The 27,839-nt window shown below is 35.9% G+C and overlaps 1 protein-coding gene across 3 annotated transcripts in view; it reads right to left on the bottom strand.

Annotated features, from left to right (window-relative positions):
• Positions 1-2,856: 2,856 nt before the first annotated feature.
• Positions 2,857-27,839, bottom strand: part of ABHD17B (abhydrolase domain containing 17B, depalmitoylase) — a 35,814-nt gene continuing 10,831 nt past the window's right edge. The window contains exons 2-5 of one of the 3 annotated variants that reach the window (XM_036856265.1): positions 12,419-12,536; positions 11,653-12,122; positions 7,305-7,484; positions 3,078-4,388 (exon numbers count right to left, since the gene is read on the bottom strand). In XM_036856265.1, the coding sequence (XP_036712160.1) occupies positions 4,169-4,388; positions 7,305-7,484; positions 11,653-12,119 (867 nt within the window). In that variant the 5' untranslated portion in view covers positions 12,120-12,122; positions 12,419-12,536 and the 3' untranslated portion in view covers positions 3,078-4,168. Of the gene's footprint in view, positions 4,389-7,304; positions 7,485-11,652; positions 12,123-12,418; positions 12,537-27,839 lie in introns of all 3 variants that reach the window. The other 2 variants (XM_036856262.1, XM_036856263.1) reach the window with 2 other exon arrangements.

Raw genomic sequence — 27,839 nt, forward strand, 5'->3', positions numbered from 1 at the left:
GCATGCTATAATTTTTAGTAAATGTGCTGCTGAAGTAAACATTGTTTATTCATGTGACTATAGTTACCATCTTCACTAGGTTTTAACACACCAAATAGCTGTTACTGACCCTTGTAAAATGGATTAGTGTTAAATACTTTAAATATAGAAATAATTAATTTGAGAAATGTTAAAGATACAACCTACCAATTTACTATTCAATGAATAACTAGCTGATATGGAGAAATCTAGGAACCATTTAAAAAATACTTATGATTAATGTTGGAGAGCAAATAAGTTTATGCTGTATTATAGCTCAAAAGGATCATTGGCATATTAGTCCAGATAAATTTGGTTACGAGAAGATAATGAGACATAGTACAACTCTTGACAATTAGATTGTAGACCTTGGCAAAGTAACTTCTCTTGTTTGGGCTTCCTCACTTGTAAAATGAAGGGATTAGGCTTTATTATGTCTAAAGTTTTTAAGATTTAAGAGTTTATCTGGCTTCCCATAATACCTGTTCTTGAAGTTAAGTTTTTGCCATATAGAATGTCTGCTTGCACCAAGAACATCCTATTTACATGACAATTGATCTCAGTTTACAATTAAAAATTCATTTACATTTATCAAGCCTTCTTAAAGTGAGCAAAACTTATATATTTATAGAAATCACCAAGAAAAAAACTACTGTGGAACATATTCTTAGCTGGAATATAGAACTGGTGATTTTTAGTAAGTTAGAAGTCTGGGCAAAGTGTGAAGATGATAAATCAATTTATTTAAGTTCTTATTCTGCTTTTTGTACTTGTAAGATATTATAGGAGTTATGTACACTGCTGACCCTTATCCCAGGATTAACATTACTATTCAAATTGCACAATGATGGTATGCACAAAAGCCACATATTGAAATATGTTATTGGGGCTACTCTAGTCAAGGAAGGTTAAAAATTGATATGAGTCATTACATGTGAGTGGGGCTGAGAAATTTTCACATTACATTAAAAATGTAAGGGATTAATCAGTTCCATCTTTTCTAGTAGGAAGTTGTGGCCCAAAGAAGTGACTTGCCAAGGTCACAGATCTAATTACTGTCAGTTGAGAAGAGTGCCCAGATCTGATTGCCAATTCTACATCATACTGTCCTTCTCCTAGATGCCACAGAGCAGGCAATCCTTTGATTAGGTAGAACTCTAAATGGAATATAAAATCTTAAAGGCACTTTAAAGACGGTTCATGTAGTTCAATTTCTCATTTAAATCTGAAATTTCTTCTGTAGCACTGTCAGATGTCATTCAGCTTCTGCTCCAGTGGTTAACATACTCACTTATCCTTCAGAGGTGATCCCTTTCCTTGATGGACAAAGAGCCATAAATTCTCTCTTACACTGAGCTCTAATCTGCCATTTTGCAACTTTCACCTAGTTCCACCGAGTCAAAAAGGATAAATTGTACATACCTGTCAAATATGTGAAGACAGCTATCATTCCTCAGTCATATAATCCTTCAGTTATTCTTTGGGTTTCAGTTTATGGGATTCTTCCCAACTTGGTAAAAACACCCCAGGATTTGCTCTAATTTAATATCCTTTCACTGCATCCTGAAATTAGTATTGCAGATGTGGTTTGACCAGCACTTTGTATATGAGATTTATTTCCCCATGATCAATTTTTCATCACCATCATCTTTTCAGGTTGTAAACAATTGGCTCAAATGTTATTTCCAGCAAGTTAAAATCTTTTTTTTCTTAAATTATGTTTTTGCTCCAGTTTTTTTTTTTTTTTAATTAATTTATTTTTGGCCGTGTTGGGTCTTCATTGCTGCGTGCAGGTTTTCTCTAGTTGCAGCAAGCTGGGGCTACTCTTCCTTGTGGTGGGCGGGCTTCTCATTGCGGTGGCTTCTCTTGTTGCAGAGAACGGGCTCTAGGGTGCACGGGCTTCAGTAGTTGTGGTGCACAGGCTCAGTAGTTGTGGCTCACGGGCTTAGTTGCTCCACGGCATGTGGGATCTTCCCGGACCAGGGATCGAACCCGTGTCCCCTGCATTGCAGGTGGATTCTTAACCACTGCACCACCAGGGAAGTCCCCAGATATTTTTCATCTATAAGCTCTTGACAAGTGTAGTTTCCTATTTTTTTCAATGCTTTTCTACTATTTCTAGAATAATGATAAGATACCATGTGTGATTGTGCCCCTAACTAGCTTGCCAGCCGCCAGCCTCAACCCTCTGCCATCATTTCCCCTTGACCTCTGACCGGTGTTAATTTCAAACGCACCATCCTTCCTCTAGGCTTCCACATACTGTTCCCCTTGGGCCACCCAGGCCCAATCTTTTCTTAGTCATCCTTCAAAGCTCAGTTCAAATACCACTTTGTGGGACTCCTCCTTGCCCTTCTTCCCATGTTCCCTCAAGAGTACCTTTCACCTATTATAATACCCTACAAAGCTCCTTCAGCCTTATACAAACAGTAATAATACTTGTGCAATAAGGTGTCTGTCTCCTCAGTTATACTGTGAAGGCTGTGAGGACAAGGTTGATGTCTATCTTTATCCGGCATAGGGTTTTGAATGATTTAAACATTCAATAAGTATCTGTTGAATGAATGAGTGAATACTGAATTAGTGTGATCAATATTTTGATTTTCCCAGGTGATCAAAGAAAACAGTTAAACTCTGGGGTATATGTTGTACAAAGAAGGAAACGTACAGGCTTTAAGACAATCTTGAGAAGGAAAAACCTCTCTAAAAGAAAGAAGGAATAATACAATTTAGAAAACTATAGATCCATGTACTATAAAGATGAATGGTAATTTTTTTTTTTAGTCCTTGTAGTAAGTAGGGAGTGAGGAGCATGGAAGGAAAACAAGCACAGCTGAGTGGCATATTTTTGTTTTACTGTTAATTTGACACATCTGAACCAAAGCATTCACAATACTTGATATACTTTGAAGAGAATCATACACTATAGTCTTAGACATAACCACAGAACAAGCAGAACAATTAAAACTACATAAGGCCTTAAAATATATCCACAGTGTGTATTATTTCAATATTCATTCATTTACAAATTAGACTACATACCATTAATTTTATTTTTCTTTTTCTTTCATTGTTTTATTCAAGCAGGATTCATTCAAGGAAAGGCAACTTAGTTTTTGTGTGAGCTTTATTTTTTTCACTACATTCGTTAATATAAAAGTTATGAATTAAACGTTTTCTTATCTCCTGCGTCCAGGAGTAAATCCATGAAATTCTCAGATAGTAATCCAAAACAACAGGTCCTATTCTTAAAAATAGTCAAAGGGAAGAGGGATCAAATAGCCAGTCTGTTTGTGGTCTTAAAGAACATCTAATGGACTTTCAGGTTTTCTAGTAGTGACAGTATCGCATTTCTACGAGATTAGTCAAAATTTAAAACATTGCGTACAAAATTATTCTTGAAGCTCTAAATGCCTTTTAAATTACTAAAATGAAAAATTTAAGTAGTTGCCTCACAGTACCAAACTTATTAATCAAAACTAGTTAAAATTCAGTGCTATTGTGACTTCTCATTTACAAGGTAACTAGTGGGTAAATTAACAAATGGCATAAAAATTAAGACTTACATCATTTTTTTAAAGGAGAACATGTATGATAACCAGGGAATACAGAAAATTCAATGTATTTTACAATAAAATAACCTTTAAATCTCTATCCCTGTACAACAGGGTTTAGGTCATCTTTAGTGAAATTGCATGTTTTCATACAGTTTATTCTGAGTACTTGAATTGTTTTAGATATACGCTTTTTATTGAAAGAATATTACATTTGTATACCAGGATAAGATTTAGTACATTGAGATGTTTTAAAAATATTTATAAATTTGTTTCTGATATGCAAAAGCATTTGGCAATACTTTCATAGCATTTGATCTTATAGAATTAAAATTCATACAGTACTCATCTTGATGTTTAAAAAAAAAAATTCACAGAAAAAATATAAATTACACAGCCTGACTGCATGATACTGTTATTTCCAGTTTCTAGTTTGGTAATTAAAACCTTCATTAAGTCTGTTAACAAATCATTACCTGTACATTTATGAAGGCAACTGACATGATTTGCAAACAAAACCTTCAGGTTTTATGTTATTTACCAAAGAGTGCAGTTCAGCAAGAATGAAAACCCAGTATGCAAATTTTCAGAATATTTTACAAATTTACCAGTTCCTGTGACACAAACTGTTTCAATCTTTCAAGATACTGTCCATAAAGTTCCACATCATTGTGACCTGCCCCTTCAACCCACAGAGGCTCCACAGGTCTTTGGCAACGCTCAAACAATGCGAGGCCATGTGAAAAGTCAATGACTTCATCTTCAGTCCCATGAATTATTAATACTGGAGAGGTAATCTTAGAGATTTTGTCAATGCTGTAGGGAAAGAGAAGGAGGAAAGAAGTCAACAAATTAAGTTTGAAAAGGAAACAAAACAAATTTTCTTGTGTTATATTAGATAATTTAAACATCAGAACCATCTTTCAATCAATTCAGAAGGGCTGGATACCTCTTGGATTTCAAATAAGATTCAAAAGTCATCTTTACATTACTCCCTACCTTAAGATTATCTGAGGATGTTAACTTCATGCACTTCTGTTTTGAGGGAATCCCTCAATAATTATAGTCATCCTACTTCGCCTTTGTACAATGTTGATATTTTAGCACAGAAACTTAGGTTGCAAGGAGAGGAAGAAACCAAGGACCATTTCAGCTATGTGCTATCTTCATACCTCTCTGCGTTCACATTTTTTTCTCCCTCCCAATATCCTACTAAAATGACAGCAAAATGTTTTTTTTGTTTTGGGTATTTACTACAAAAATAGGAAGAATATAATAAAACATAACATTTTGGAGCTGGAAAGCAGATGAATATGTGAGATAACAGATTAAAAGTATAGGAGAAAACACAATTTTTAAGAGAATAGAAGGGTAAAGTGAAGAAACAATCCAATTTATATCATGGAATACCCCAGAAGGCTAGGAACTGACATGCAGATAAAGGCGGGTGATTCAAATCTACAGAATTTGTTCAAAGTCTGTTTAAGAAATAGTGTCCTGCACCCCCGCCCCCCCGCCACCCCAGTTCTTTTCTTTCCCCTTCCTTTTGCAGCTGGGTAACTGCCCTCTACCTAAAACTGGAGGGTTTGTGAACTAGGGGATTGCCGGACACAGTTTAAGGCAGAGGTACCAAATAGCAAGTAAACATATACATGTTGGCTGCTATGAACCCATTTTCCCTACTGGGCTCTCAGAATGCTGGCAGCCAAGTCTCCACCTTTTAAGAGATAGTTGTAGGAAGAGTCTTCTTTGGAGACTATATATCTGCCTTAAGAGGAAAGATAAATACTGACATTGGGGGTGGGATCCCCACCTAACTGGCTTGGCCAGATCACTGGATAGTGAAACTCACAGTCAACAAGTCTTAATTCCCCACACTTCAGGTCAGCTCTTTAGTTCCTTACTCTTCCATGTGAGCACACAAGTAAGAATTATCGGACATCAGAGGAGAGCACTTTACATATAAGACAAGGATCAAAATAAACAGTAAAAAAGGGTAACTTGGAAGAGACAAACAATACAAAGAAGAACCCTTACAAAGAACAATTCTTTAAAAATTTTCTGAGAGAGAGAGAGAGGCACAAGGCATTATAACTATAAAATGAGGACAGAATCTTGAAAAAGAAGAAAATCATCAATGAAATAATTCAAGGCAGCATTTGGTAAGGAAAAAATGCTTGGGTATATTATTTGCTGTCAACTCTTCAATAGTAGAGGAATTAAATAAAAAAGGAAACATTTGATCTTTTTCGAACAGTTTACTGTTAGTGCTGCACTCTCTGTTGGTGCAGCTGAAATGAAAGAGGGAGCTAAACAGAGATGTAACTTGGCAATAGTTTACCCCAAATGTCTCCCTATCATTCCTACCATTCAGCTACAAAGTATAATGCACATACCTTCCAATCTACCATTTTCTAAAACAAAAACAAACCCCCAATAAATGTAAAAACCAAAAACCTCCCACAGTCTGCTCTGGTGATAATATCATATGCTCCCATACGCTTCCCTACCAAAGTAACCCCTTACTGGCTAATGAAGAAAAAATTTGTTTTGAAATGACCCTTGCTGTTCTTATAAAGAATCAAGTGGTACTTGGCCTGTGGCCTATCTATCACTCACAAAGAATCTTTGTATTGCTGCCAATTTGGGAAAGGAAATAAGACTGAAATTTGCCAGCCTGTCACTTCTTGCCTTCTTCCTTTCTTTGAGAAAAATAGGCCATCAATTTTTTTGTTAACAATGAAGAAGAACTAGTGGGAACTACCATCCTGTGTTGAGACGCATGAGGAAAAGTAGCCCTTCTTTTAAATTTGTCTAACACTTATGTTTGCAGACTCTGTGGGGGCAATAATTATTCTGGCTCATTTAAGACTCAACATTTTCGCAATTCACTTCTTTTGTAAATCAGATATCACTAATTAGACATCGTTCATTCATTTTTTACAGAAGATTTAAAAAAATTTTTTATTTATTTTTGGCTGCGTTGGGTCTTCGTTGCTGAGCGCGGGCTTTTCTCTGGTTGCCGTGCACGGGCTTCTCATTGCGGTGGCTTCTCTTGTGAAGCACAGGCTCTAGGTACATGGGCTTCAGTAGCTGTGGCACGCGGGCTCAGCAGTTGTGGCTCACAGGCTCTAGAGCACAGGGTCAGTAGTTGTGGCACACAGGCTTAGTTGCTGTGCGGCATGTGGGACCTTCCCAGACCAGGGCTCGAACCCGTGTCCCCTGCATTGGCAGGCGGATTCTTAACCACTGGGCCACCAGGGAAGCCCCGTTCATTCATATTTATGCACATGTGTCTCATTTTCCCTCTACTTGTTCCTCTCCTCCAGTATTATGCACCTCACCGGATGGTACTATCGTCCATTAGCAGCTCAAGTCAGAAACCTGGGAATTATATTCAAATTCTTTTGTTTAGCATCCTATATACAGTCTGACATTTAGTTCTATCAATTTTTTCTCAAATTCACTCTCTTATCTCCAATACTAGTGCCACCATCTGGGGTATAAGGCTCTTAGCACTTTTCACTTGGGTTACTATTGCTCAAACACTTCAGCCTTCTGACAGATGTCCTGCCACCACCTTCTTCACAAATTAATTTTTCCACAATTTCTATAATATATGTAAAATAGGAGCTCATGGCTGAGTGAACTGTATCATGAATACCTTAAGTGATGGAAAAAAATTCCCTCAAAAGTTTCTTCGAATTAAACTAATTGAATATTAATACTTACTTTGGGAATGCATCAAAACAGTAGGTCTTCTTGGTATCAGGAAAAGCGACTCGCATTCCTGAGGTCAAAGGAGAATGAAGAATAACAGCAGCACTCTCATACCGAGCAGCGAGATCCACAGATGGTACTGTCCCTATACTTTGGCCATATATAATCACATTTTCAGGGCGAATGCCATATCTACAAAGTTCACAAGTTTAAAAAAAAAGAGTTGGAGAGTCAGACTGGTATGAAGTGTTCAATCACTAATAAGGACTTAATCTTAAAAAAGGACAGAATGAGACAATGTCAATAAATTTATATTTAAAATTTAAGTTTCTTAGTCATCACTAACATTTAATACCACAATAAAATCTATATTCAGTTATGTCATCTGTTTCAAGTCTACCTTTTGGAAAAATAATGGCTGAGGTCTCTTAAAATTTTAATCTTAAGGAATGAATTTATTAAATCATTTATGGAATTCAATGTAGCATATTATTGACTATATTTGGAACATATGTCACTAATATTTTAATGGACTGATGTTTAATGGAGATTTAGTGTTTATTTTCCATTCAATGTAAAAAAGGTTCTTTATTTCTCTAGGCATTAAAAGTGGTTCATTTTATTTTCTGAAGTTGGTCATAGTGATGAAAATGCAACATACGGTTACAGTATGGAATGATGAATAAAATATATGTATTATTTTAGCCAAGAGCAAATTACTTATTTTTCTTGAGATTTACATTTATTTATCCATAGAAATGGACTAATGATTAGAAAGATCAATAGATGAATGAGAATTCCAAAAGCCACATGGGTCAGTGATTTATGAATACTTCCTTTAAAAATGATTCAGATTTAAATATATGAACTCACTAACTCAATTATATTGGGTATATACTATGTTCCAGGCATTGTTACTTGTCTACAGTATAACTGTCCTAACTACAAACTGCAAGTGTAAGTGAGGTACTATAGGAGCTAATGAATGTGGGATTAAGGGCTAGAGTGACATCAAATATGCCTTTCCACTTCAGCAGTCTGACAGCAGTCATTTCTGGATGCTAAGGGCCATTTGCACAACAGCTTTCAGTCTTCTGAAAATGTGATAAAGCTTTCCAAGTATCTGAACATTCACCAGGAAAGAGCAAGACAAACCCTATGTGCTCCCTATGGCTCTTCCCAGGGGCACAGGAGTATTTGGACTATCCAGGTGGTGACATACCTCTCCATAGTTTCTTCAAATCAGTCCTACAGAAGAATTTGGACCATGTCCCAAAGATTGGGCTCCATCTACTCCAGACTGACTCTAAATGTAACTAAACTCAGAAAAGCTTTTTTTGGACTTCCTTGGTGATGCACTGTTTAAGAATACGCCTGCCAACGCAGGGGACACAGGTTTGATCCCTGGTCTGGGAAGATCCCACATGCCGCGGAGCAGCTGAGCCCATGTGCCACAACTACTGAGCCTGCACTCTAGACCCCGTGAGCCACAACTACTGAGCCCGAGTGCCACAACTACTGAAGCCCGTGCGCCTAGAACCCATGCTCCGCAACGAGAAGCCACCACAATGAGAAGCCCGCGCACCACAACTAAGAGTAGCCCCCGCTCGCCGCAACTAGAGAAAGCCCGCGCGCAGCAATGAAGACCCAACGCAGCCAAATAAATAAATAAATAAATAAATAAATTCTCTACACAGAATCTTAAAAAAAAAAAAAGTAAAGCTTTTTTCTTTGCAACAGACCTAGCTTCATAGGAATGAAGAAATTAGGAAAATGAACATTTGCAGCATCGCATCAGCATAATGCTTGGGGCTGCATGGATGCTGTGTAGCTGAACAGCAGAACTGTTGGTGGCAATGATGGGTTTTAGGCTAAAGCTAGCAATGGCAAGACTCCAGAGTAGCAGAAGCAGCTGCCAATTTACCATCAGAGGACTCAAAAGCAGTAACAGAATTTCAGAATAGTACACGTTAGAAAGGACTTCAGAGACCATCTAATCTAGTTTGGCTGCTTACTGAGCAGATGTTCAAAGTCAGAGTAAGTTAATGACAGAGCTATAATTAGAACCCAGGTATCCTGACTCCAGGTCCAGTGCCTTTTCTATTACAGCACACAGATAATGAGCTCAAATACTGTGGAGGAAAGGCTGTATAGTGAATATTCATACTTTATTTTCTGTTGATCCATCAGAAGTTCAGAAACATGGTTACTATAGAAAATCAATTATCCTTAAAGGGAGGTTATTCAAATAATAATTATTTAAGTTCATTATTTTTTCCCTTCCTGGTTACTTAAGCCCTTTTTTACTTTAATTAAGTAAATGAAAGGCATGAATTCTAATTACACACATTTTATTAGGTGATAGAATTCAAGAACTGCAAAGAATCTTGGAGATCATTTAACTCAACCTCTTCATTAAACAGACTAAGAAACAGAGGCTCAGAAAAATTAAATAAATTTCCCAAGACTTCCTAACCTTACTAACTCTTCCAACCATATTTAGAGTTCAACATGAGAGAAATTTTAAGTCTGAAATTCTATGCTAAACTAGTATGTGGGACTAGGTAGCAATTTATCTGTTCTACTCCTATTCTTCATTCATACTGGTCAAGTGTATAAAAAGATTAATTAATCAAGACTAGAAATCACTTTAGAAAGTTTCCTGTAAATTGATATCCGATAAGATTTAAAAAATAATAATAAAGCTGACCACTTACAAGAGGGGATTCTTTTACATAAACATAGAAAGAACACTTAACTGGATACTAACATGTTTTGCTCGAATAAATTTATACTTTTGTGATACTTGGAAGCACTAATAATGAAGGTTATCTGCTTTTAGCACCTTTAAAAACTATACTAATTCACTGAAGTTGAATTATAGTATGTGAATTATATTGCAATAAATCTGTTATTAAAAAATTATCATATTTTCCTGACAGGTATTATATATACTATATTCAACTGGCTGAATCTGAAAGGGGGAACTCAGTTTTGTTTGCAGGCCTGAGGGGACTGACATGAGTATAACCAAAGCATATTTTGACTGTGGTCATTTAAGGTAGTTTTTAAGTTTATAAATTTTTACCACTCTGTGCCTGCCTCCCTCCCACCCCTAAACTCCATAATTACTACTTACCATCTATTTTTTTCTTACTTGTCAGAAATATGTTTTCATACCATTTCAATTGATTTAAGAATCCCTTTTATACAGAACTCTGCTATGAGACCATAGTTTTACTATACATCTTGGAGGGGTAAATGTTTCTAAAGATATTTTCTAAAAAAGGTTATATCTACTAATGAAATTGAGAAAGTTCTTCCCAACTAACTGAAACCATTAATATTTAAACATTAAATTAGGAATGGTAATTTTCTTTATGTACTCTAGCTTCAGTCTAAAATACTCTGGACGGATTTCCCTGGTGGTGCAGTGGTTAAGAATCCGCCTGCCAATGCAGGGGACACGGGTTCGAGCCCTGGTCTGGGAAGATCCCACATGCTGCGGAGCAACTAAGCCCATGCGCCACAACTACCGAGCCTGCGCTCTAGAGCCGGAGAGTCACAACTACTGAAGCCCGCGTGCCTAGAGCCTGTGCTCCGCCACAACAGAAGCCACCGCGGTGAGAAGCCTGCTCATCGCAACTAGAGAAAAGCCCGCGCGCAGCAACGAAGACCCAACGCAGCCAAAAAAAAAAAAAAACCAAACCAAAAAAAAAACACCTCTGGAAGTCAGGCAGCTTATTAATGTACAATGAGGAATAATTTGTACTAAGGTATCTTTCTGTTTAGTGTACATTAACTGTCTGATGAGAAAATACACTGAAGTATACAAAATTGCAATACTTTTCAAGAAAAATATATAAGTATCTTCGTGACTAGAAAAGATTGTTATTTCTATTTATTAATTTTTAATTATTAATTATATAAAATGATGCAAACCCTGCCTTAGGATTTTAACAATCTAGCCTCTTACTCTGTTAATGACAGATCAAGTGAATGATTAGCTAAATCACTGTTTTCTTCATTCCCTTGAAATGTTGCAACTTTGAATAAACATTTTTATACCACAATCCAATAAGTTTCTAAAACCAAACATTTTTCACTGGCTTACATTTTTAGGAAAATCACACACACACACACACACACACACACACAAGCTGTCAAACTCTTTTATGCTATTATACAAAATTTAAAATTACAATCTAAAAGTGTAACTCTTCATAGGTTTATACTGGTAAATATAATCTTTATTTAGTACTTCAAGATGTGTTACAAGAACAGATTTTATTCTATTCTTATACAAGACAATTTTATCAGCCATCACAAATGTGGAAAACAATTCCCAATCACCATTTACCTTGTCCTAAGAGCAAGCCAAGCAGCTTCTATGTCTGCATAGAGGTTCTTCTCTGTTGGTTTCCCAGAACTTGCACCATATCCAGAATAATCATATGAGAATATATTACAATTAATCCGTGATCCCAGTCCTATGTAAAAGCTGCTCATCTGACCAAGATCAACAGCATTTCCGTGTGAAAAGAGTAAAGTGTATTTGGCATTGGGTGAGCAACGCACAAACATGCAGGCAATTCTGTTGCCTTTACTGGTTCTAGTCATGAAACACTCAATAGCATCTTTTTCTCTAGAAGAATATTGCCAGTCTGCTCGTTCTGAGAGGTGTAACGTCCAGCGGCTTCCACTTTCATCACACATCAGCGTGTAAGTTGGATCAGGTGGCAAAAACGCTAATTTTGAAGCAATTTTCCCTGGACAAGGTGGACAGCAGAAGAGGCAACATAGCTCACTAAATGAAAGATTATTCATCTTCTGAAAAAGAAAAGAATAGTCAATGTTTTAATCACTGAATGTCCATTCTGCATTTGCATACAATAAAAGTTAAAACAAAGACACCAGTAAATTCTACTAGTGGACAGTGTCTACTACTATTATATGAAGTATGCTTTCCCAAATAGATTTTTGGCATCTTTCTAGAAACACTTTAAATCGTGAGGTGAGGCAAATATTCCTGACCAGGAAACAGACTCAAATACTATATGACATGTTGCAAATAGTAGTTTATATTTTATAATACTTAACCAAAATATGAAAAATGATAGTCTTACCAGAGAGGTATAAAATTGTTATTTCTCCACAAATAACAACATAGTAGGTATGAAATATCCTTAGTTAGCTTGTAATTTCTGTGTAACTCAGTGAAAATTCTCAGAATCTCGTGAGAAGCTAGGGATTTAACATAATATAGTAAATATACAATAATAGCACTGATGAAGCACTTACTATTTGTCAGGCATTGTGCTAAGGGTTCTATGCATATTAGCATGTTTAATCCTCTAAGCAACCCTATATGGTAGTCTGAGAAAAGAAACCTGCACAAGGTGAGGCAGTGAGGGAGCCAGGATTTGACACCAGGCTCCGTCATTGTCCTACATCACTGGGCTACACTGCTTCAAGGGCTCAGAACACTATTTGTCTCAGAAGCTTATTATTTTAGTCATATTTGTCTCAGAAGCTTATTATGTTAGCCATAGTGCCAATGGCCTAAATAACCTGTAAAACATTAAAATGTATATATGAATATATGTATGTATGCAATTATTGCCCAAATTAAGAAGGCATTATTATGGAAAAAAGATCTGCTCAAGGAAAATTTCCTAAATTTCCTAAATTTAGATGGAAATGAGCATAAGGTTTGAAGTCAGAGAGAGTTGTGGTAGCACTTACTAGCCATGTGCCCTTGGGCAAATTATTTACCTCTTTGACCCTCACTGTCTTCATAAGTAAATGAGGCCAATGCCTACAATGGACAGAGTGGTTGTGAAGAACAAATATAATGATATCGTCAAGGCATTTAACATAGTAATGGCCGTAGAGCTGACACACTCAGAAATGGTCCACTTTCTCCTATGCCTTTTTCATCAATATTTTAAAAGTATCCACAGCTCATATTAACTCAGAAACAAAATAAAGTGCTACTTGTTTGCCCTACCAGCATTTCCTAATTATCCTTTCTTAAATTCCTCTCTCTTTTTAGCAGTAGACCATTGCTTAGTTCCAGGAAGAAGGCATTCAAAACAAACACCTTCCAGAGGTTTGGTGGCACCTAATTTTCTCCAAAAAATCTAAATAAAAGGATAGGGAAAAAAAAAGTACTTCACCATACCAAAAAATGAGAAACTATCACCTCAGAAGAGTGATTGAAGTGTTAAGTACATATGGAAAGACAGGAATGCCTTTTTCATTAATTACTGATTCAAAATCTAGTTTACACTGCTTAATACAAATGTGTTAATTTCCCAGTGTGAACTAATTAGGTAGAAAGAAGAAGCAGAAACAGCACAGAGAGAGAAGAAGAGTAGGAGTGACATGAAAGGCTTCAAAGATGAGTAAGGGAAAGGCAGAAAAATGTCTCTTGGCTAATGGGAAGCACCTTTACTTGTTATTCTATTTTTATTCCCTTTCAGCCTTCAAAATGAATATAGCCTGAATAAGTTAATGTCTTACTCTGGTTGGAACAAGAGTCATATAGAACAGAAATGACAACTAGGTGTCATCCTTAGTGCTAACTCTAATTGGCTCCATGACATGTTGTACTGAGGAGGATTCTGAGAGCATGCCCAGGGCTTAGCAGGCAAAGAATGTGTGATAAATTAGCAAAGTCTACTACAGAATTTGGCTACAAATCTATTATCCGGGTCAGGAGGATAAAGGATCTGGTGAAGATGGCAGAGAAGGGAGTTCAAAGGGTCAGTTCCAAAGAAGGAGATGATCCCCAAAACAAAAACAAACAAAAAACCCTAAAAACAAAGAAGGAGATAACCTGGAAAAAGAAGATGAGGTAGAAGGTACAATATATCAGTGCTATCCGTTTAATAATCTGCCTATGGTCATTTCTTACCCCCAATTACCTTACATGCCCATCAACTGCTGACCCTCAAGAGCATATTAAAAGCTTGATTAAGTAAACTGTATATAGCCCTACTATGTTCCTATAATTTACCACTTGAACATGAAGACTTTTATATACTATAATAAAGTAATTTTGAAATAAACTGGCTGACGGAACATATATAATGCTGCAGAGACGATTCTGAAGATGAACACCAAAGGAAAAAATTAGACGAGAAAAAGCTGCAATGCCAAGGTCAAGTCAAATGAAAGACAACCTGACCTTCTTAATGGTGGCAGAAGAAATTATTCCTACCTCCACTGCCTCAAACCCAGACAACTGGTATCCACTTAATAACATAAACTTGGAAATTATCGCTTTCCTAATGATAGGTCTGATATAGGGCAGCAACATAGACTTGCTTAAAAAAGTTATTCTCTCCTTTTCTATAAATGTGAAATTTTTCACAATAGAAAATATAAATAAAACAAATAAACCTAAGTTTTACTATGATCAGAGCTGAGCAAATTACTGACAGAGAATATCTTATTCTTGATAAATCACTGAAATATCTTGTTAAATTTAGATAATTTAAATCCAATTTTTTTCATATAACTCACCTGAATATAAACATATTATTTACTAGTTATTTCTTGACAACAAAACCTTGAAGAGACAAGGCAGTGAGTAATCACAGGTGGAAAACAACAGAGTTATGAGAGTACACAAAAGTCATACAACAAATTGAATAATTTGTAGCTGAATTTTTGGACCAGACAAAACAAGGATTTAAAATAAGTTATAATAAACCTATTTAAAAAGAGAGAGAGAGAGAGAAGGAAGGAGTGAGAAAGAAAGAAAACTTAAAGATGAAGCAGAAAAAAGTGTCAGAAAGAAAAATTCAACTGGAATCCCTGGTATAAAAAAATCAGTATCTGAAATAAAGAATTAAACTGATGGGTTGGGTACAAGTATTGATAACAGTTGAAGAACACATTAGTGAGCTGGAAAATCAGGTTGAAGAATTCCCAGGTATGGAATCTTTCAGGGGGATGAAGAGATGGAAAATATAAAAGAAAATTTAAGGAGGATTTCAGTAGAAATACCAATATCAATACTATAGGAGTCCCCTCCAAAAAAAGAGAGGAGAAAATAAAGACAATCTAATAATTTTTCAGAATTAAAGAGAGAAAATTCAGATTGAAATAGCTCAGAATGCCAAATAGGTATTTAAGAAAACTTTCACAGCTAGACAAATTACAGTAAATATCAAAACTGCCAGAAACAAAAATCTGAAAGTTTCCAAAAGGGAAGAACAGATTACTTACAAAGGAACAAGAATCAGATGAACATCTAACTTTTGAATAGCAACACTAGAAACCAGAAGACACTGAAGCGATAGGTTTAAAGTAAGGAAAAAGCTTTCAAGCTAGAATTTCACACAGATAAAATACCAATTTAATATGAGGATAAAATAAGGATATCTGCAGGCACACAAAAACTCAGAAGGTTTACTAAGTCAAGACCCTCTTTGAAAAACTCCAGCAAGGAGGAAAAGAAATGCAAGAGAAGTCTGAGATATCTGAGATATGACAAATAAAGAATAGTTAATATAATGTCTTTTTTGGTAAGTAAGCAATGGAGGAAAAAAAAAAAAAGCAGCAAAGTATATCCCTAATAACCCAGAATCAAAACTTGGGAGAATACCAATGTGGAGGGGATTGGAATAAGAGTTAGGGAGTGTTTAAGAAGTAAAAATGTGCCGGGGCACTGGTCACTTGAATTGTTTGGAATATTAATATTGATAAGCTTAAGACACAGAAGAAAAGCATGAATATGACTCTTATTTATTTATTTTGGCTGCACCATGCGGCACACGAGGTCTTAGTTCCCCGTCCAGGGATTGTACCCATGCCCCCTGCAGTGGAAGCATGGAGTCCTAATCACTGGGTCACCAGGGAATTCCCATGACTCTTAATAAGTCAGACATAACCACCATAAAAATGATACTTTGATACACCTGAAGAGTAGTTATAGTTTTCATTACAAATGTCTAGCCTTGGGTATTTATCAACATGTTAAAACTCAAGAAGGAGTGTAAGCACAAAGAAATAAGAAATAAGAAATTAACGGTAGATATCAACAAAATAGAGAACAAAATGCAACAGAAAAAGAGGTCATTCTGGACCTCTAGTGCCATGCAGAGTATCTGACACATAATGAGGTTTCTAATTATTTTTTAGATGAATGAGTTATAGTAAATTAAGATTAACTCAACCCTCTGCACCTCAGAAGCCCCCACAAAAGAAGGAAAAAAGTTTACAAATCACATGTTAAGAAAGAAATCCAATATATTTTGTGACAATTACTTAGGTTTCTTGTATGGGGGCAGAATAGAAGCAATCAAATAAAAATCTATGAACCTGAATGAGGGAGGGTTCAGGCAGGAAAAGCATTGCTACTTACTGAAATCATTCAGTGTGTTATAAAGCACAGAACAGAACACTCTTCCAGGGAGAAGGAAATCTTGCCCCTTTGGAAATCAATTCACAAAATGAAACGTCAGCTCAATGTTAAACAGATGGCCCATTGTGAAAAATAAGGTTTTCCTTTTGGCGGGGGACTCAAAGTTACTTCACTTATATAGCAGGAGGAAGTTCCTAAAATTGCATGAAATAATAATTTAAGAACTTGCTTCTCCTGGTAACTTTTTCCTGCTCAATGACAAAGGAAAAAAGATGAACACCTGAGTCCTTTCTCAGCAAAACAGGAAGACTACTGTTAAAGAATGTCCTTAAATAAAATGACACACTATAATCTCCTTCCTCTCTTTTTTTTAAAAAAATAAATTTATTTATTTTTGGCTGAGTTGGGTCTTCGTTGCTGCACGTGGGCTTTCTCTAGTTGTGGTGAGCGGGGGGCTACTCTTCGTTGCGGTGCACAGGCTTCTCATTGCGATGGCTTCTCTTTTGCGGAGCACAGGCCCCAGGCGCATGGGCTTCAGTAGTTGCGGCATGCAGGCTCAGTAGCTGTGGCTCACGGGCTCTAGAGCGCAGGCTCAGTAGTTGTGGCACACAGGTTTAGTTGCTCTGCAGCATGTGGGATCTTCCCGGACCAGGGATCGTACCCGTGTCCCCTGTATTGGCAGGTGGATTCTCAACCACTGGACCACCAGGGAAGCCCCTCCTTCCTCTCTTCTGACAGAAGAAATTATTGAAACGACTTCTGTCAATTCCTGATGTAATAACATTTACTGAAAAAAATCTCACTTTCATCTCTTTTGTAATAGTTTCTTGGTAATGCAGATTGACTCATATTACTACCATCTACAAAGGACAATTGATTCTTTTAGGGTTCAAGATTTTGTCGTAATGAACAGAACTAGTACTCAACAGTCTTTTAAAAAAGGTTTTAGAGAAAACATTTTAAAAGTATCAATACTTATTATAACTTTTCTTCATTTTGTGTGGTATTTTGACAATTTCACTCTAAATAGTATCTAAGCTGATTTAAAGTCTTATCCAATTTAGAGTGTAGTCAGTAGATGATAAACTGCTTAAGTTTTGATATACTAGATTTCATGTTAAGAACTACATTCTAAAGTCCAAGATGAATTTCTTTGAATTTGGCTTCATGCATGGAAATCTGGGGAATATTACATATTCTGTTTTGTAGAATGTCAGAATTTGTTACCTAGAGAATCTGCGATTACTACTTTCAGTTAGTTATACGTCTATCTATTTAGCAATCAGGCTTCAAGAAGTCCCAGTGATTCAGAATAACAGCAACACTTCCCAGAGATTAATTTTTTAAGATAAACAAATCTCTGAGCATTCAAAGACAAAAAATAACTAAAAAAGGGAAGACTGCACAAAATGTAAAGACTGGTCTGTTTGCTACTGTAAAAACAACCCATTTTTGATGCTTATCTTTGGTTATAAAAATTAAAGCCTGATGTTTTTTAAACTGACAGAAGAAACCAGAAAAAATAAAAATAAAAATAGATTTATAGCAAAGCCTGCCTAACACCAGAAATGGATAAACGAGGTAGATGTTTGATTATTAAGAGCAAGAGGTAGCAAAGATCAGAATGAAGTTCGAAGCGATGGCACAGAAGATACTCAACTATGAAAAAGCAGGAACAAAAAAAATTCAGATTTTAGGTTAGTTCTGTACAAGGGGGCCATGAGCCCAACACATCCCAGTTGACTAATCCAAAGGAAACCACCATAATACTACTATACAAAGGGGGTCAATCACATACAGCTCAGTAGCCTAGGGGTATATCTAAATCAAATTAAGCTCACTTCAGTATCCTTGGAGGGCACCAAGGGAGTTAGGTACTGCCACCCTAAGATCCAGCATGTAATCTGTAGTAGCATTTACCAAAGTACAGCAACAAGTGAAACCACATGTGTTACTGTTTTTAGAGAGCTATATATATTACAGAGTTTAATGTATACAGAGAAGTTGAATAATCACCATTAAAGAAGTTTGGCACCAGCCTTATTTTTCACTCAAGACAGAGTATCCAAAGTACTTATAATGATCAAAATTTCTGCTAAATGTTACTTAGATACTAGGTGTTTAGTACATGTTGTTTTAACACATTTTCTTATTTGTATATGTCTTATGTAGAAATACAGCTTATGTAGCCCTTATCTCTTTGGGGTAGGTTGTATTTATTTCTTTTAGATCATTATAAGAATCAGCAGCAGAAGTACTCCACTGTCTGTGAGATCAAAGGACTTGATTGGGTGATTTTGCTAGGAAAACTTGGAAGACAGAACGCATGGGTTGTGTTACATGGGAATGGAAACTTAAAAACTTAGGAAAAGTTTTTTTAAAAAGCACTGTATTTTTTGTATTTCAAATTGGAAGGAGAAATTTGGCAAAACTATTTTCTTTTAAAGAGTTATGTCAGTTACTTTTAAAGATAGAGTTATAATTTTTAAATACTAATAAGATTCTAGAGATACTTAGTAACTGGGCCAATGTATCACTTGAAAACACCTATGAAACGTGGTTTTTGTTGGTAAATTGAACAGATGCCTTAATAATTGCGAGTTTTAAAAAATTTAGAGGAGTTTCTCAAATAGGCAAAACATAATGGGTATGTCAAAATAAGTTTCCTTTCCCGCTGGTGAGAAAAGTTGGGGTTAGACATGTAAAGAAAGTTGAGGTCTACCAGAGGTACCAAAATAGTCCCAATCCTAGTGTTAGTATGAATTTATTTATTTATTTTTTCTTCAGTAAAAGAAAGTTAAACAGTAAGAATCAGAAGTGAGGAAACTGGATTTATGACAAGATTATAGAAGATGGAAATTAAGGCTGAAGAGCCTATAAGCTACGCCAAGCAAACTAATTTGGCTCAGCACTCCTACATAGGTCAATGTAGCCACTTCTACAGTACTTATGTTTTCCCTTAGTTTCTCAATTCTTACTGCACTAATACAGGAGGCACTAACCACATACGGCTACTTAAAGTAATTAAAATTAAATATTCAGTTCCTCAGCCACACTAGCCATATGTTGACTAGTGGCTACCAAATTGCACACTGCAGAAGGAGCATTTCCATCACTGCAGAAAGTCCTATCGGGCAGTGCTGAACTAAAAGCTTTTAAACCCAGGCAATGCAGAACCAAAACTTACATGCTTCGTATCCATACTAACTTTAAATGTTGGAGCTCCTTCCTCTCCAGTCTTTCCATCATAGTACACATAAGCTATTTTTATAGGTCCTGTTGAACAATGTAACCACCCAGAACTAAATGAGATTACCTATACAATACTGTTTTAGAAGATTACTATCTTGATAAAAATATTACATCAAACCCAACCTTAATGTAAAAGCCATTTTATTTAAAACGAGGAATGCAAATCAATTAGACTATCCATACATTTTAATGCATGGTTTTAATGTGTCAAAGGAATTCAATATTCTTGAAAGGTTCCTTGTATGCTGGAGTTGCAAGTAAACCATAAGAAACTATACGAACATTTGTGATTATGAGTTAACTAATTTCTGAACACAGCCCATACAGTATTCTAAACACTTAAAATCCTGATAATCCACTTAAGCAATGCCTGAACAAAGTGAATCAAGTTTTCCTGATTAAGTAGGACAGGTTGTCGACTTTTGCATATGCTAATGTCACAGATTCCCATAAACTCTTGGTGACTGGACAGTGCAATTTCAAAGCCACACCTATACACGTTACTAAGCATAAGCTAAAACATGAACAGGCACACATTTCCCTAACCATAATCATCAGTTTTTGGCACTTCTAATGAAAAACTTTCCAAAACATGCTTATCCTCAAAGTTCACAGAAAAGCTGTCAACGTACGTTGGTGAAGATATTCCACAAATATACATTATTTTCTCCACATTTATAATAAGTAAAATCTGTTTCTGGGACATTTTCCAGGTGAAAACACACTACACACCTTAAAATACCCATCTACAGCACAATATAATTAAAGTAGTCATAAGTTATAGAAAATTTAAGGACTATTGATGATTATAAATGATGAACACAATCTTCTTCAAAAAGAGGGCTTATATTACTGGTATCCCAATTCGAATTCCTAAGAGTTATAAAAGAGATTATAAAACCATTTACCATCAACAATGAACAAGTACCCAATCAGCCATTCCTTATCAAGTAGTAAATAAAATAAGCTGTTCCAATAAAGTAAGAAACCACCTAGCAACGGCGAAGTTTCTGTTCTCAGGCAACTGAATTGCAGTAAAATATCCTGGACCCAGAGTCAAAAGACAGAAATGCAAATGGTGATAACACTAATACTATATTCAAATAATTATTAAACAGGCTGCATAATTAAAATTACTAAAATACTAAAAAGAAACATTGTAATTATAAAAGTATTACAAGACATGGTTTAAAAAAAGTCAAAACACAAGAGGTTAAAAAATAAAAAGTAAGTCTTTCTGCCAGGCTAAAATAAGTACTGGTTAAAAGTCAATTTAAGAATTCAGTTCCCTAGATACTCTTCCCAACTCAGAAGACCAGAGGTTTACATTGGAAGAATCTTCTCTGAGGAATCAGACTAATCTGAAAGAAAGATCGAACGATACTTATATGGCAGAGGTTACATGGGGAAGTTGTGGGAATGAGAAGGATGTGTGTTACACTAGGGGGCCTTCTGTAAGTGGGATGTCAACACGTAAAAAGTAGCAATATAATACTGTTATCTAGCAGACGTTGAGAATGGACTTGAGGACACAGTGGGGAAGGGGAGGCTAGGACTAGTGAGAGAGTAGCACTGATAATACATACGCTACCAAATGTAAAATGGATAGCTGATGGGAAGCTGCTGCATAGCACGGGGAGATCAGCTCGGTGCTTTGTGACCACCTAGAGGGGTGGGATAGGGAGGGTGGGAGGGAGACGCAAGAGGGAGGAGATATGGGGATATGTGTGTGCATATAGCTGATTAACTTTGTTGTACGGCAGAAACTAACACAACATTGGGAAGCAATTATACTCCAATAAAGATGTATAAAAAAATACTGTTATCTAGAGATATGGAGATAAATATAAAAAGAATCCTTCAAAAGAAAGTTAATACTCCCTGGGAAAGGATATATCAAGGAGACAGACAGGGCCCTGGCTTGCTAATTTTCACAACAAACTTTGTAGAACCATTTGGCTCCTTAACCATATGCTTGTATGAATTTAATAAAAATAAAGATTTAAAACAAAAGTCTCTTCCCTAATCCCACCCCAAACTCAAACCAAACCAGGTTCAATCCCAGAAATTATGACGTTCGGTCATTTGCTTTTAGATCTGATGTTTAATACCACACTCATATATTTATCCTTCACTATCATAATGTTTCATTATTATGAAAGATTAGAGAATTTACCCTACTTTTCCCCTTCTCTGCTCATTCTGATGTTATTTTTAAGTTTTTATAGGTTGTTTTTATAACTTTCAACATTATACTTGAATCTCCATTTCTTGTTCCATCAACTTTAGGAAGTTTCCACTGGCTTCCTATGTAATCAAATACCATTATAATTGGCTATACAATTACCTTCACATTAAGTTTTATATCATTTGCAGTTTGTTTTATAATTATAAAATTTTTGTTTTATCTATAGGTTGATTTTTTTAAATTGGGTAACAATAAAAAGTATTTACAATGTTATCCACTGCTATCCAAGTAGTGGGATATTTGTCACTAAATTCCAAGTGTGAAGGTGTTTATTAACTCTGATAACTGCTCAAAAATAAGGCACATTTCAGTTTGTTTCATATTTGGACTTTCTGAAGAGCCTTTAATTTTCCTAGAGCTGCTGCCTTTTTTTAATTTTCAGAAAATTCATAAGCTTTTATCACATTTAACATATTCCAACTTCTTATTCTTCGAATTTGTGCAACAGAATCTGTGTTGTTTCTGAAGCTGTTCTTAGTCCCCAGTGAGTTGTTTTAAACTGAAACAGTTAAGTTCTGGAACAGTTCACAGCCCAGCTCTGTCTAGCTAGGATTTCTTTTCATCATCCTTCTGTTGTTTCATAATCTCATGTTTTAATTCTTCTGTGGGATTATTTTTTGTTTGGTTTTGCTAGAATACATCTCCAAGCATTTGCCCTCCCTCCCTCACAAAGGCCTGGGGGAAATAAAGCACATTTTAATGTACACTTTAAAAAAGTTCTTACTTCGGGACTTCCCCAGTGGCGTAGTGGTTAAGATTCCACATGCCTCAGCGCAACTACTGAGCCTACGCTCTAGAGCCCGTGAGCCACAACTACTGAGGCCCGCGCGCCTAGAGCCCGTGCTCCGCAACGAGAGAAGCCACCGCAGTGAGAAGCCCGCGCACCTCCACGAAGAGTAGCCCCACTCGCCTCAACTAGAGAAAGCCCGTGAGCAGCAACCAAGACCCAACGCAGCCAAAAATATTTATTTAAAAGCAAAGTTCTTACTTAGATTTCACAAATGGCAAACTAGGAATGCTTTAGAATTACAAGTTTTAAAAAAAATTTCCACCCCAGTTTAAATCATTGGCCCACATCTTCTAGCATCCAATGTTGATTCCTAATACCAATCTGATTTTTGTTTTTTAAAGTAATTCCCATCTCTCTTCCACAAAAAAAAAACACTATGAAATTTTCCTTTATCCTGAGCTCTGAAATTTTATGAGACTATATCTAAATGTGTGTTTTCATGCATTCTGTTGTGTATTTAACAAGTCATTTTGATCTAAAGCCCCAAGACTTTCTTTAGCTCAAAGAATTTTTCTTGTTTTTTAATTCCCTCTCCACCTCTTTCTCTTTCTACCAGGAATTCCTATTTAGGAATCCTAGGACTATTATACTTACAAACTTTTCTTTCCTTTTCCCTTGTCTTTCAGCTCTATTTCCTAGGTAATTTCTTCTAGTTTATCTCACAGATCGCTACTTTGGTATTCTAGAGTATAAAATCAATTTTAACGTTAAAACTTTTTGGTTGGGCTTCCCTGGTGGCGCAGTGGTTAAGAATCTGCCTGTCAATGCAGGGGACACAGGTTCAAGCTCTGGTCCAGGAAGATCCCACATGCCGCGGAGCAACTAAGCCCATGTGCCACAACTACTGAGCCTGTGCTCTAGAGCCCAAGAGCCACAACTACTGAGCCCACGAGCCACATCTACTGAAGCCCACCCACCTGGAGCCTGTGCTCCACAACAAGAGAAGCCACTGCAATGAGAAGCCTGCGCACCACAGCGAAGAGTAGCTGCCGCTCGCTGTAACTAGAGAAAGCCCGCGCACAGCAACGAAGACCCAACACAGCCAAAAAAACAAGCAAAAACAAAAAAACCTAAACTTTTTGGTTTACGGGTGCAATATCCTCTGAAATCTCTCTTAGAATACTAAGTGAGCCAAATTTGTTTTTGTTCTGTCCATCTGTGTTTTTCAGATGTTTGTTCCTTCTGTTTGTTCATCTTTGATTTTCATGCTGTTAGATTGCTTCTTCACTGACTGCTTATATTTACGAACAAAGAATTAAATTGAGTATCCTTTGTATTTGTGTAAGCATGCTGACCCAGCAGACTTCTAGTCTGAATAGGACTGACTGGCTGCAGTCTTAGAACTCCTATAACTATGAAAATAAAGAGGATTTCTGGGGATAGGGTACTTTACTTGAGTCAGTCTCAAGTCTATCAATCTCTCCCATATACATCCATCCACCTCTGCCTATGGAAGAAAAAAGTGTGTTCTATTTACCGTTTTCAATGGGAACAGAAGATACCTTACAAATATTCAAGAACATGGTACAGCTTTAACTATTTGGTCCAGTAATGCAATTAGGGATTCTACCCAGTAAATTATTCAAATGAGTACAGTATAGTCCACAAACTAAAAAGTTGGTGACTTTAGGGAAGTCAATCCCTTTATATCTAATTCTCCTTTTAAATAAAATGAGAAGTTTGAACTAGATATTAAGATTTGTTCTAGTTCTAAAACTTTACAATTAAGCTTCATTTACAGTCAAAAGCTTCAATTCACTCAATCTTCCATAGCATGTAAAAGAGTGAAGAAATATATAATTTGAAAAACTTCAGAGATTTTCAAAGTTTCCCCCACCACTAAAAAAGTACCTAAACAAGCATGTTAATTTATATATTGCAAATTATAGTTAATGAGTTGTAATTTGGGGGAGGGGGATAGGCTAGTGACAATGTGGGGAGGGGGAGTGCAGGTATTCCTGAGGGGGGTGAGAGATTCCTATTTCACACAGTTGCATTTCAAAATGAGTGATTTCTGTATCTCCTGGCCACTCTGGGGGAAACAATGTGCATTTTAAAATTGTGGTAAAATATACATAACATAAAATTGATCATTTTAAGCATTTTTAATTGTACAATTCTGTGGCATTAGGTACATTTATACTGTTAGGCAATCACCACTACCAGTCTTCTTCAAAACTTTTTCATCCTCCCCAACTGGAACTTTGTACTATTAAGCAATGATTCCCTTATTCCCTCCTTCCCCCAGCCCCTCCCAATCACCATCCTACTTTTTGTCTCTATGAATTTGACTACTCTAGTGGAATCATATAGTATTTGTCCTTTTGTGACTGGCTTATTTCACTTAGCACATCTTCAAGGTTCATCATGTTGCAGTATGTGTCAGACTTTCCTTCCTTTTAAAGGCTGAATAATAGTCCATTTTATGTACATATCACATTTAGTTTATCCATTAATCAATCTGCTGGACACTTTTGGCTACTGTGAATAATGCTGCTATGAACATGGGTGAACAAACATCTGTTCAAGTCCTTGCTTTCATTTCTTTTGGGGGAGAAACAATGTTTCAAAAAGTACAAAAATATTTTTAGTTTCATTCTAATGTAGATTTATTTTGTTTGAATTATTTCTCACTTCCCATCTATCAGAAACAAAATAAAGAAATGCTGTATCTAGCAAGCTGTATATTTAAAGAAAATAAAACAAAACTAGGTTAACAATTCAAAGTTAATTTTTAAAATATGGGTTAAATATACCTTAAATTTTAATATGTTAAATATGAAAATTATACAGTCAAGTATTCAAAATATTTTATATTTCTAAAATAAAACTTATTTCAATTTTTCAAGAAATTTAAATTTAAGTATATACTCTGCAAACTCCTAAACTTCAAAATTTTTAGACATTTTATATCTGCACTACTCAGTGAATTATCACTAAAAAATTAAATTCCGGTCTGTACAGATTATTAAAAGGTATCTTCTAAAAGCATGGAAATGTATATGAGGGGCCCATGAAGCCCTGTTCCAAAAGGAGCCAGACTTCTTGGGCTTAAAAATGTTTTTTCTTTATTGTACAATTAATCAGCTGAACCACTTTGTAAATTACCAACTATTTACTAACCACCAGGACATTTCTGTCCTTATTGTTTTGAACCGTATCTCACACATACCCTTCATTGCATATACTCAACATTCAAGTATACCTACTTCTAGCAATGGCTGCCACACAGAAGTCACTCAAAAGCCAATGATAGCTGAGCTAGTTTGTAAAACAAATCAAACATTAGTATCACTTTTGACATTCAGAAATCTAAATCTGCAGGTATGATATTTTGCTAGGTTACAAAAGCAGAGGTAGTGTTTATTTATCAAAATACTTATACAGCTAGATCTTGTAAAAAAAAAAAAACAACTTCATAAGTAATCCTTATAACAACCCTATGAAAGAGATGCCATTATCCTCCCCACCAGCCCAATTTACAGATGAGAAAATTGAGAAGTTTAGTTTCCCCCAGATCACTGTAGTGAAGCCAGGGACTGATACTTAGCAGTTTGACCCAGAGTCCATGTTTTTAATCACTGAGTTAAGATTAGTACTGGGAATGAAATGTTTCACTATGGTGTGGACGTGGAGAGAGTATAACGAGTCCAGTGGAGAAAGAAGAACAAGGATGAAAGACCTTCCCATTTCATACACAAGAACATACCAAAGCCAAACCAAATAAAATTTAAAAATCTAAGACTACATGAAAAAAAAAAAAGTTTGTTTGGGGGTTCAGAATGTGAGACTATGTACCTGGGGCAAGAGGAAGGAAGTTGTCTTTGCCACCAGTTGGCAAAAGAGTAAGTAAAACCTGGACTGGCATTTATAAATTCACAGCTTTGATGTTCTTTTCTGAAGATTATGAAGTCACTGTTTAAAACAGGCAAATTTAACTTGTTACATGGAAGTGATATATTTCAGTGGCCTTCAAGTGTGCAAGGATTTTAGGAAGTCTTTGGATATATGCTTTAATATTGTCAAATTTCTATTTCTTAAAATGTATCCAAAATGGACTGCCAAACTGCTCTCAAAGGTGGCATCAGTTTCCAGTAACGAGGATACAACCACCCCCATGGGGTTTCCAAAAGCTGAGGGAAAACCCTCCAGGCTAGGAGAATAATACATGTAAAAGTATGACAGTTGAGAAAGAACTAAGGCAAAGGTACACGGTAGAAAGGAAGAAAAAACATCAGGGAAAGAGGAGGATTAGATAAATGAGAAATTTAAAAATAAATCTGTTTAACAATGTATAGAAAACCATTGTAATTCTTTACACATGGAATAAAGAATGATGCAGTCATTTAGGCAACTGCATATAAGCCTGCACTGACTTGGAATTACATTAGAATCTGATAGTACTGATGATTTTAGAGCACAGTAACTTAGTAACTTGTATACTACTGAAGAATTTTATTTATTTAAATCTTAAGCTTTCAAAAACAAACCTCAAACAGGCATACTCTTCAACCTGCTACATGGAGGTACATCAAACACACATTATTTAGAAAGCAGAAGATTTAACAAATGGCTATATGGTGCAAAATGTATAAACCACATCCTTTAATTAAATATCAGTACATGACTACATTTAAAGGTAATTGTTTCTCCAAATTAGTAACACGTAAAACTTTCTCCCACACAAAATAAACTAAAGGTAAGCTTGATTTACTGGATATTGTAGTTAATAAAAATTTTGTCTTAAATGTTCCTTTTAATGAGGCAAGTAGCAAACAAAGTAAATCCTGCAGACATTTTTTTCTTTGTTTTCTTTTAGAGACAATTTCTAGAATAGGTCTGAAAAGTATTTTAGTAAAAGCTGATACAGAACAATGATGT

The sequence above is a fragment of the Balaenoptera musculus genome, chromosome 6 (genome assembly GCF_009873245.2).
Source record: "Balaenoptera musculus isolate JJ_BM4_2016_0621 chromosome 6, mBalMus1.pri.v3, whole genome shotgun sequence".
Classification (NCBI taxonomy): domain Eukaryota; kingdom Metazoa; phylum Chordata; class Mammalia; order Artiodactyla; family Balaenopteridae; genus Balaenoptera; species Balaenoptera musculus.